This window comes from Ailuropoda melanoleuca, chromosome 8 (genome assembly GCF_002007445.2).
Source record: "Ailuropoda melanoleuca isolate Jingjing chromosome 8, ASM200744v2, whole genome shotgun sequence".
NCBI lineage: Eukaryota > Metazoa > Chordata > Mammalia > Carnivora > Ursidae > Ailuropoda > Ailuropoda melanoleuca.
The window spans coordinates 123719577-123731708 of NC_048225.1; the positions used below are offsets into that span (position 1 = coordinate 123719577).

Consider the following 12132-nt stretch of genomic DNA (forward strand, 5'->3'; position numbering starts at 1 on the left):
AGTGATGTCGGCTGGGTACACACAGTGCAGAGGCTAGCTGGGACTGCATCTCTCCTCCGGACACGGGGTGGAGAGGTATTTGGGATGGCTGCTTTCTGACCCCCTGCACGAACTCATTCTCCAGGAAAAGTGGTTTAGACGTGAGGCTGAGTCAGGTGCTGTGACATACGCAGCCTCAGAGCCAGGACGCAGGGTCACCACTCGCCCAGGCTGTACACCAGGCCCAGCCTCAGGTCCAGCAGGAGGCAGCCCCAGCTAAGAGGGGGGCCAGGACACGCAAACTCAGAAGAAATGTGCAGAGAAGCCCAACCAGAGCGTGGCTCCCAGTCGCCCCGCATCACAGGAGCACGTGTCTTTCAAGCTCATTTCCGTCGACGTGCTAATCCTTGGGAAGGTGCTTTTCCTTTGAGAGGTTTTAGGCTATTTATTTTTCATTGACTTTGAGGGATAGGAGATTGCGGTGGCAGAAACCAGTGTGGGTGGTTACTTTCCACCCACATTATCAGGGCTCAGGTGAACGTGCGTGTCAGGGAGACCACCTCCAGGCTTGGTGGAGGGGTCTCCCCGTCCCCGCCCCAGTCAGGGTAGGAGTGCGCTCTGAGGAAGGAGCCCGGCAAGACTGGGGCCCTTCAACCATCTGGGTCCCCGGTTGTGATGGGCAGCTCTTTCGATTTCTGCAAGATTTTTTTTTTTTAATTCAGTTACATACCTGGTTCACATTCCAAATGATGAGCAGATAAGGTTTGATAATGAAGTGTGGAGGACGTTATCAGAGTGACTTGCCTGGACACAGAGGAGACTTCCCTGTTGGGTGGTGTGGAGACGGACACGGTTTGCACAGCGCTCTTCCCTGCACAGTGACGGAAGGGTCTTCACGGACCCCCACTCCCACTGAGCTCTCCGTTCAGGCGTCCTGTGGGCACGCTCAGGAGAACGGCAGCCAGGACAGCCAGTACGGCTCCACTGTGTGACCCTTCCCTCCTGTGTCCTAGGATCCTTCTGGAACTCGGCTTCCTTCCACACAGAAACTTCGTACCTTCACTTCCCCACTTTACACGCAGAGCTCAGCGCCGACGTGTCCTTCTTTTTCAAGATGAGAGCTTCATCCGGCGTGTTCTTAGAGAACCTGGGGATCACAGACTTCATCAGCTTGGAGCTACGCTGTGAGTGTCCAGAAAACTCCGCGGGGCTCTTATCGCTGGTCAAGGCCCCCCCGGACCGTCTCATGTCCGAGGGGCTCCTTGCCCTTCCCTCCGTTAGCTCCAGCCTGAGATTCAGGTCCAGTCCTGCAGCTCTGTGAACCCCGCCCAGCAGGAGTCTGATGGTGCACCTGACAGCCCGTGGGAAGTACCTGTCCACACGGGGTCCAGTTGGAGACCCCTTCATGTGGGTGTAGACAGGGTTTGAATTCAGCTAGTTCCTCCACGAAGTGCTCACTGGACCCCAAGTAGCCTACAGCAGATGACCAAGCACCCCCAGTCTGCCCACGTTATAAAATGGGTGACAGTCTGCACTAAGTTTGACACAAAACCCTGATGTTTTAGTTTTTCTACACACATAATTACGGTTCAATCCAGTACAAATCAAGGTGAATTAGCACATTCCGAACCTAATTTTTAAAAATCATTATTTTCCCAAGTACAAGATACCTTTGCCCTCTGGTCTGCTTCCCTGTGTCCCCAAGGCCCGTCTGGGACGTGGCTCCCACCATCCCATGTGTCGTGTTTCCAGCCCCAATGGAGGTGGCCTTTTCCTTCGATGTGGGGAACGGACCCTGTGAGGTCACTGTGCAGGCACCCGCCCCCCTCAATGACGGCCGGTGGCACCTCGTCCGGGCCGAAAGGAACACGAAGGAGGCCTGGCTGCAGGTGGACCTGCTCCCTCCCGGGACACACGCGGCCCCCGAGGACGGGCACGTGCATCTGCAGCTCAACAGCCAGCTCTTTGTGGGTGAGTGCTGCCCGGTGCCCTTTCCAACCCCGGGGTGCGTGCGGTGGGGTGGGGTGACTCCAGAGCCAAGGCAACAGGTAAGGCCAGGAAAGGACATTAGCTCCATGCCACCAGCGCTTCTGTTGGCCCTGTCAGGCACCTCCAGGCTCCAGCTGCTGGGCCGGGCAGCTCACGCTGGATCGTAACCTCCCAGCACTGCAACCAGGTGCCTTTGTCCCCAGTGTGGACGCAGGAGCCAGCTCGCTGTCCCAGAGGGTCAGGGCGTGACCTACGAAGACTGTCTCCCCAGGGACATGCAGTGGACCTGCTCTGGCCACTTTGTGCCCAGTGGGGAGGTGAACACCAGCGGCTCCCACTTCTAAGTGCTGGACCCCCCTCGGGGCCCCCCAGAAACAGTGAGCGAGAGACCAGGAGGGGCAGCCACCCCACACATCTTGACATCCCCTCCCCTCCTGTGGGCGTCCCCGACCTCCTTCTGACCCCTCCTGCTCCCCGTTTACCGTTACTCCTATCAAGCCCTGCGTGGGTCTGCCGCTGTGCTGGGTTGCTTGGTTTTCAGTTTCCATTGTGTTGTTGGCGAATGACTTCATTGTGATTGGGGCATCGATGAGACAGAGGGATTAGCCCTCCTGTGACCACTCCGTGCATTTCAGATACATTAGGGTGCTGCTTACTTATTATGAACTCCAACAAATTAAAAATAATCACCAACTATTAATGAAATACCGACCAGGCCCCTCACAACCTCGGTCTTAACCCTCCACTTGGAGAGGACCACTTTCCCACAGAAAGTCTTTAACCAAGCTACCAAACGACGTATAGACTAAAATATCGATTAAGTTGAAGTTACGATAAGACCATCAAACAAACCACAGTATCTTCTTCCCCACAGAGCATTTAACAAAATAAACCGTGAAGTTTGCCTGGAGTCAGAGCTGAGGGGTCACAGGACTTACTCAGTTATTCGTCAACATGTGTTAAGAGCCGAGGGCCGAGCTGTGAGGGGGAACCCTGTTCCCTGTTGAGAACGAGGTGCCCGCACAGCAGACAGGATGCGGGCAGTCGTCTGGTCCCCCCAGAGCAGGGGCCGTTGTCACAGGCTCCGGGGGCTCCCACCCGCCCCCTCCCCATCCGCCCCGGGCGTCACCCTCTGCAGGAAATCAGGTGCGTTATTCTGGAATTGGGCCTGTCCAGCGAGAGGAAATGGCGCTCGCTTCTGAAGTGTTCCCACCCTCTCTGACAGCCCAAGTCCCTCTGCCAAGTCACGCCTGTCCCCTAGGATCTCTCCAGCTCTGTCTCTCCGCTCTTTTGTTTTTTAGGACACATCCTAAGGGAATTCTAATTGTGTTCACTTGTGAGTTCTAGGGTAACCACTCACGGTGCTTTGTGTATCCACCTACCAATTCTGAGAACAGAGTTGTTGGTTTGTACCAAGACTTCCTCTGTGGGTGAGGTTATTAAGATTACACTAAGTGTTCAGACTTGCTGTTGCTTTATTTTTGTAATAATAGTTTTCATCCAGAGACTGCATGGAAGAAAGCTCTCTAAAACAGAAGAAAAAACAGGAAAAAAAAAGTTAATGGCTTTCCCACACAGCAGTACCATAGCATTTAGCAACTGGGGTCCTTTCCACTTGAAAATAGATCTGGCAGAGCACACACTGAGTCACTCAGTAAAATTCGGATCTTACATGAAGTTGTTAAATGAGAATTCTATTCTACGAAACAGGGAGATTCACCCTCTTACATTAGTTACTTGAGATGCGGTCTCTAATCTCTGATGCTTCCATCAAAACAAATGTGGTCATGTTTGTAAAAATGCCATGAGTTATAGTCTGCATTTTACCGCCCTGGTTTCGAGGCCCACGGTGTTCTAGTATTACGTTTTAGGGGGTTCAGTTGCTGGCCTCTCTCCAAGGACAGCGAAATGGGCCAACGTGAAGACACCAGAGTGCTTTCTCTTGCGAAGATGAGAGTTTCCTCAAAAAGGTGACTACGAGAAATGTGACCAAAAGTCATCACTGAGACATCCACGGTGCCTCTGTCTCCCCACTCTGAGAATTTGGGGAAAGAGCCCTGAGCTGAGCAGAGAGCTTCATGGCAAATACAGGACAGGTCCCATCTAATGGGATCTCCGTGATTGGGCTGATGGAGAAAAACACCCCAAATGGCCCACTGCAGTTCACATACAGGTCACTTGTGTTGCGAATCCCGCCCCCAACCCCCACAGTGGCTCCGCGGTATTTCTGCCTGCATGTGAATGCCACAGTCATGGAATCATTAGTGGGAATTCCTTTGACTTCGTCTTGGTTTGTTCATCGTGGTTGTGAAATCTATGCTCGTTACTTCACGCACCACCCTGTTTTTCTTTTTAAGTTGCTGTCCCTGTTCCATTATCCAACACATCCCAACGCTGTCCTTCCCAGGAGGGACTGTGGGACGCCGTCACAGCAGGGCTGCTGAGGCGTTTCTCTGCAGGGCCCTGTGGCCACCAGCACATGGCTGTGCTGGAGGCCGGCTGGATCTGCACCTAACTTCACTAGAAATTGCCAGCTAGTTTTTCAAGCTGGTTTTCCATCTTCCTGCCCAGTGGTAGAGTGTCACTGTCCTCATCTTGTCCTCTGTGTCCCCATCTTGTCATCCATGTCCCCCTCTTGTCAACCATGTCCTCATCTTGTCATCCGTGTCCCTGTCTTGTCATCCGTGTCCCCATCTTGTCATCCATGTCCCCCTCTTGTCAACCATGTCTTCATCTTGTCATCGGTGTCCCCGTCTTCTCATCTGTGTCCCCATATTGTCATCCATGTCCCCATCTTGTCAACCATGTCATTTTGTCATCGGTGTCCCCATCTTGTCATCTGTGTCCTCATCTTATCATCTGTGTCCCCGTCTTGTCATCTGTGTCCCCATCTTGTCATCCATGTCCTCATCTTGTCATCCATGTCCTCATCTTGTCATCGGTGTCCCCATCATGTCATCCGTGTCCCCATCTTGTCATCCGTGTCCCCATCTTGTCAACCATGTCATTTTGTCATCGGTGTCCCCATCTTGTCATCTGTGTCCTCATCTTGTCATCGGTGTCCCTGTCTTGTCATCCTTGTCCCCATCTTGTCATCCTTGTCCCCATCTTGTCATCCTTGTCCTCATCTTGTCATCGGTGTCCCCATCTTGTCATCCATGTCCTCATCTTATCATCGGTGTCCCCATCTTGTTATCTGTGTCCCCATCTTGGTATCCGTGTGTGGGTGCACAGCAGCCACACCTTGTGCTCAACGAGGGCCTCCCCAGCCACCAGGGAGGTTGCCGTGCTCTCTGAATATTTATTCATCACGTGAATACCTTCCCAGTGAAGTGCCTGTTTATATTTTTTGCCCCTTTTTTAGTTGACCTGTTTGCCTTTTTATTGATTTGTAGAAATACTATATAATCTGGACCCCAGTCCTTTACAGAATACATGAAGCACAATTGTTACTACCCATCTGAGGCTTGCTTTTAGCTTTTTTACCAATGTCTTTGGATTTGCAGAAGTTTCACTATTGATCAACCTTTGTATAAAAACCTTCAAGCCCAGTTCGTCAAAGAATTCTTTTATAGTTAGTGCTCCTTGAGTCTTCTCTGAAAGACCAGTGTTTGGAAGAACTTCTCCTATATTTTCTTTTAGAAATTTTTTAAATTTTAGCTTTGCTTTTAGGTCTATGATCTATATAAAAATATTTTTACATATGGTGTGAGATAGGATTCAAGGCTTAATTTTTTATACCACTTTTTTGTAGTATGATCGATACGTAAAAAGGTATTTAATGCGTCGCAGCTGGAGGGTTTATCTTTTTCTGTTTGTGTGCCCAGTCCTCAGAGCTGCTGGTGGTGGCGTAACGTCAGTGTCGCACAGAGTGACCATGCTGGAAAACCTTGCTGCTTCGGATCCCACAGTGGAGCTTACTGTCTTGGAGCTCAGAGTTCATACAAGGAAACGATTCCAGAGTAGTTCATGATACCCAATCTCTTGATGTTAGATGCTATCATTGCTTTATGGATAGCTTTTTCTAGAATGAATTTTTTTAACATTTAATTTTTAAATATGTTCCTGGTAACATTTTTTCCACTTTACTGAAATATGATTGACATTAACTTTGTGTTAGTCCACGGTGTACAACACATGGGTTCCTGCAGATACGACAGAAGAACCCCAGTAATCTGGTCAATAGCTGTCACCTCACATGGCTGCAGTTTTTTTCTTATAATGAGAACCTTTAAGACCTACAGTTTTAGCAACCTTGAAATATGCAACACAGTGTTGTTACCCACACCCGCCATGCTGTGCGTTGCACCCCATGACTTACTCACCCTAGAGCTACAAGTTGGTAGCTCTTGACCACCTTCACCCATCCCCCCATCCCTCACCTCCTGCCTCTGACAAAGGCCAGTCTGTTCTCTGGATCTGTGAATTTGCTGTTTTAAGATTCTACGTGTCAGTGAGATCTTAACGATATTTGTCTTTCTCCAACTTATTTCACTCAACACGATGCCGTCAGGGTCCATCCTCATTGTCACAAACGGCAGCAGTTTTGTTTACGGCTGCATTATAGATACATATAATTAGTGCACACAACTATTCAGTGCATATGGCTTGATGATCACGGGGAGAAGTCCCCACCGTGAAGTGACCAGCACCACCAAGGACAGGCACATACCCATCACCTGCCAAAGTTTCCTCCTGCCCTTTTTATTATTATTAATTTTATGGCAACAACACTTACCATAAGCTCTAACCTCTTAGAAATGTTAAGGGCACAAAACAGTGTTGTTAGCTCTAGATCCCTAGAACCTATCTATCTGTCATAACTGGAACTTCGTGCCCCTCACCCAGTAACTCCCCATTTCCTCCCCCACCCCCACCCGGGCTCTGATGGCCGCCAGTCTATACTCTGGTTCCATGAGTTTGATGATTTTAGATTCCACAGATGAATGAGATTTGTTTCTCTCATTTTTTATCTCATTTAGTATAATGTCCTCCACACCCACCCCTGCTGTAGCAAGTGACAGGATTTCCTTCTTTTTTGAGGTTGAATAATAAACTGCATTTTCATACATAGTGTGAGATATTCATTTGTTGATGGACATTTCAGTTGTTTTCCTAATTTGGCTGCTGTAAATAATGCTAAATAAACACGGGAGTGCAGATATCTCTTTAAGATACCAACTTCAGTTCTTTTGGATATATGCCCAGAAGAGTAATTAATGGGTCATATGGTAATTCTATATATAACTTTTTGAGGAAACTCCATACTGTTTTCCAGAGTGGCTGCACCAGTTTGCATTCCTACCAACAATGTGAGAGGGTTCCCCTTTCTCCACATCCTCACCAACATCTGGTGTCTCTTGTCTTTTCAGTAATACCGATCCTAACAGGGGTGAGGTGATTTACCACTGTGGTTTTGCTTGGCACGTCCCTGATAATTAGTGATGTTGGGCACTTTTTCGTATATCTGTTGGCTGTCTGTATGCCTTCTTTGGAGAAATGTCTATGCAGAGCCTTTGCCCATCATATACTCAGGTGATTTGGTATTATGCTATTAAGTTGTAGGAGTTCCTTATATATTTTGGATATTAACGCATTACCATATATGTTTTACAAATATTTGCTCCCTTTCTGTAGGTTGCTTTTTCATTTTGTTGATTGTTTCTTTTGCTGTGCAGAAGCTTTTTAGTTTGTTTTTCTTTTGATGTTTGTGTTTTGGTATCCTACAAAAAATCATAGCCAAGACAAATGTCAAGGATTTTTTTTACCTATTTTTTTTGTAGGTGTTTTATAGTTTCAGGTCTTACATTTAAGTCTTCAATCCATTTTGAGTTCATTTTTGTTTATGGTGTAAGATAAGAATCCAATTACCTCTTTTTTGCATATGATATCCAGTTTCCCAGTGCCATTTATTAAAGAGATTATCCTTTCCCCATTTTGTATTGTTGGTGCCCTTCCTAAAGATTATTTGAGTGTGTATGATTGTGTGAGTTTGATTCTGGGCTCTCTGTTCTGCTCCATTAGTCATTTGACTTCTCTTTATGCCAATAGCATACGCTCTGATTTCTTTGGCTTTGTCACATAATTTGAAATCAGAAGGTATGATCCTTCCAGTTTTGTTCTTCTTGCTACAGGTCTGCTTTTGCGATTTGGATTCCTTTGTGGTATATGTGAATTTTAGGATTTATTTTCCCCGTCTTTGTGAAAATGCCTTTGGGATTCTGGTCGAGATTGCATCTAATCTGTAGACTGCTTTGGGTAGTATAGACATTTTGACAGTGATTCTCCCAATCCGTGAACATGGACTCGCGTCCCATTTAACTGTGTCACCTTCAGTTTCTTTCGTAAATCGTCTTTTATGGTTGTCAGTGTGTTGATCTTTCGCTTCCTCAGTTAAATTCGTTCCTAAGGATCTCATTATTTTTGATGCTATTGTAAATGGGGCTGTTTTCTCCATTTTTCCTCTATAGTTCTCTGCTAAAATATAGAAACACACCAATTTTTAAATGTTGATTTTTTTTATCCTGCAACTTTACTGAATTTATTTATTAGTTCTAAGTTTTTGGTGGAATCCTTGGGGTTTTGTATATAAAATCATGTCAGAGACAGATTCACTTCTTCGTTTCCTATTGGGATGCCTTTGATCTCTTATCTCACCCACTGTTCTGTCTGGGACGCGAGCTCTCTGCCGAGTTGAAGTGGCGAGGATGGGTTCTCATCTCAGAGGAAAAGCTGTCAACTTCTCTTCACCGAACGTGATGTCACCTGTAGGCTAGCCCTGTGTAGCTTTTATTATGCTGAAGCAACTTCTTCTGTACAATTTGTTGAGAGTTTTATCCTGAATAGGTATTCCATTCTGTCAAATACCTTTTCCACATCTGTTGAGGTAATCGTGTGGTCTGTATCCCTCATGCTGTCGGGGGTTTGCCACGTTGGCTGACGTGTGGATGGTGACCCATCCCTGATCCTGACGAGTGGTCCTCCTCAGGTGCTCTTGAATTCAGTTGGCTAATATTTTGCTGAGGGGACAAACATTGGAAAATACACAAATATGTGTAAACTAAACAACATACTCTTTAGCAACCAATCATTCAAAGAAGAAATCAAAAGGGAAATGAAAAAAATTTTTAGAAATTAGAGTGGAATCTTCTGCCAAACTTAATCTGCCATTAATCCCATTTAATGTAATTTTCTTCTCAAATTGAAGCTTACTCAGCAATTTGAGTTCAATTTGAGTTTTTTTAATATATTCCATTTTTTAAAAGATTTTATGTATTTATTTACTTATTTATTTGACACAGAGAGAGAGAGAGCACGAGCAGGGGAAGAGGAGGAGGGAGAAGGAGAAGCAGACTCCCCGCTGAGCAGGGATCCAGATGTGGGGCTCGATCCCAGGACCCTGGGATCATGACCTGGGCTGAAGGCAGACGCTTCACCGACTGAGCCACCCAGGAGCCTAATAGATTCCATTTTTTGCAAAAAAAAAAAAAAAAAAANAAAAAAAAAAAAAAAAAAAAAAAAAAAAAAGAAGTTTCTCTAGTTTGTTGAACTAGAACAGAGCTAGAGTGCAGTCATAATAATTGTGTTAATACCCTCGTCTGCAAACCCTATCATCTGTATCGTATCTGGATGACTTCCCCTTGATGAGGTTTTCTTCTTACGATTGCTCACTAAGTCCTGCCTCTTTGTATGTCTGCCATTTCTTTAAGTTGGATGCTGGGACTTGTGCCTTTCCCCTTGTTGGACACTGGATGATTTGTAACCCTTTATGTGTGCTTCAGTTTAGTTCCAAGTTCCATCAATCTAGTTCCAAGTTCCATCAATCTAGTTCCAAGTTCCATCAATCTAGTTCCAAGTTCCATCAATCTAGTTCCAAGTTCCATCAGTCTAGTTCCAAGTTCCATCAGTCTAGTTCCAAGTTCCATCAATCTAGTTCCAATTTCCCCACCGACTGTGCGCACTCCGCGGACCCCACCGACTGCGCACTCCGCGGACCCCACTGTGTGCACTCGGCTATCCCCACCGACTGTGCGCCCTCCGCCATCCCCACCGACTGTGCGCAGGTATCAAAAAGAACAATTTTTCAACAGTTGCTGCAACATGGATGGCACTGGAGGAGAAAATGCTAAGTGAAATAAGTCAAGCAGAGAAAGACAATTATCATATGGTTTCTCTCATCTATGGAACATAAGAACTAGGAAGATCGGTAGGAGAAGAAAGGGATAAAGAAAGGGGGGGTGATCAGAGGGGGAGTGAAGCATGAGAGACTATGGACTCTGAGAAACAAAATGAGGGCTTCAGAGTGGAGGGGGGTGGGTGAATGGGATAGACTTGTGATGGGTGGTAGGGCGGGCACGTATTGCATGGTGTGTTGGGTGTTATACGCAACTAATGAATCATCGAACTTTATATGAGAAACCAGGGATGTACTGTATGGTGACTAACATAATAAAAAAATATTAAGGAAAAAAAAATAAAATATATGTCACAGTGAGAAAAAAAAAGAAAAGAAAACACTAAAACACTATAAGATTCCCCTGAAGTTTCACTGACCCAAGCTGACAACTTATCCTAGCTTGTGGGAAGCCGAAGTAGTGACTTGTGGCTGATCATAGTGCTGCAATAAACACNTTATATGAGAAACCAGGGATGTACTGTATGGTGACTAACATAATAAAAAAATATTAAGAAAAAAATAAAATATATGTCACAGTGAGAAAAAGAAAAGAAAAGAAAACACTAAAACACTAAAAGATTCCCACTGAAGTTTCATTGACCTGAGCTGACAATTTATCCTAGCTTATGGGAGGCTGAAGTAGTGACTTTTGGCTGATCATAGTGCTGCAATAAAAATTGAGCTTCTCTCAGTAAAGAATGCAGGCGTTGGATAAGCAGCTATCAGTGACTTCCATTATCACAAAGCCATTTTTATCCACAAATGTCAAGGAACATTAATATATCATGAACCAATTTTTAGAACAATGGTAGCTTTAAAAACAAATTAGTAACTAAATCTATATTCCTATCTTCTTCCACACAACCCCTTCCCAAACTATCAAATATAAAATATTATGAAGTATAATTTATGAATTTCATCATATTAAATCAAAGTAAAATTCTTGGAATGAAATATAAATTAAAACTTCCCTTGCAGAAAAAAAAGCCTTTGTAATGGGAACAAAATGATTATGAAAGCAGTTGAAAATGGCNTGAAGTATAATTTATGAATTTCATCATATTAAATCAAAGTAAAATTCTTGGAATGAAATATAAATTAAAACTTCCCTTGTAGAAAAAAAAGCCTTTGTAATAGGAACAAAATGATTATGAAAGCAGTTGAAATTGGTTTATGAACATTTGAAATGTTTTTTAGAAATAATTTCTGCCTTTATGCATTATAATGTTATGCTAACTATATATGATAATGTCAATTCACATTTTGTGTGTATTTCTGACACTGTGTTGTAGTATTTAAATAACCTAAAGTTTAAAATATCTTGTGTTTTTTTTTAAGTTTAGATAGAAATTTGCCTAGAATCCTGGACAAGAGTTGTGATACCATGGGATTTGTTTTACCTGCTCTGTGGAAGTCAAGGACTATTCTCCCACTCAACCTTACATGCACTCTGGGATCACCCTCCCAGTTGTGACTATCTACCAGTTGTCTTCTTTGTTTCAAAAGAGTAGACACTGCATACCTTGTTTACCACTCTATCTCCACCACACCACACAGGAGACATTTAATGAATACCAGCTCAGTGAAACAATGCTTTAGTGAATGAATGCATTGTGAGATTCACACTGGATTGATACGGTTGAACACAAATAATTTCTTCATCATTACCTTTTGAAAATACTGACTCTTATGGGAACAATAAAACTTTTGTTCGTTTTGACAATCAAAAAGTCTGAAATTTGAATTGCCACTGCCAGAACATGGTAGTTATTTAAGTTGTGTTCAATGTCTATAAAAAGAGAGTTATGCCAATAACTTCATATTAACTGGAAGTAATGATAAAGTTCCTGATATAGCATTACCTAATAAAGCATTACATAGAGCTTCATTAAATTTTAAGTTCTTTAAATTATGATTTAATTATTATACTAAATTATTATTTTGCTTATTCACTATTATCAATAGACCAATATTATGTTATATCAGAA

General features: G+C 44.4%; 1 protein-coding gene across 1 annotated transcript in view; it reads left to right on the forward strand.

Annotated features, from left to right (window-relative positions):
- The window catches only part of LOC105238023 (contactin-associated protein-like 4), a 97713-nt gene extending 91777 nt beyond the window's left edge, over positions 1-5936 (forward strand). Inside the window, 2 exon segments of the mRNA XM_034667672.1 lie at positions 993-1163; positions 1732-5936. Coding sequence (XP_034523563.1) covers positions 993-1163; positions 1732-2135 — 575 coding nt within the window. The 3' untranslated portion in view covers positions 2136-5936.
- The last annotated feature ends 6196 nt before the right edge of the window (positions 5937-12132 follow it).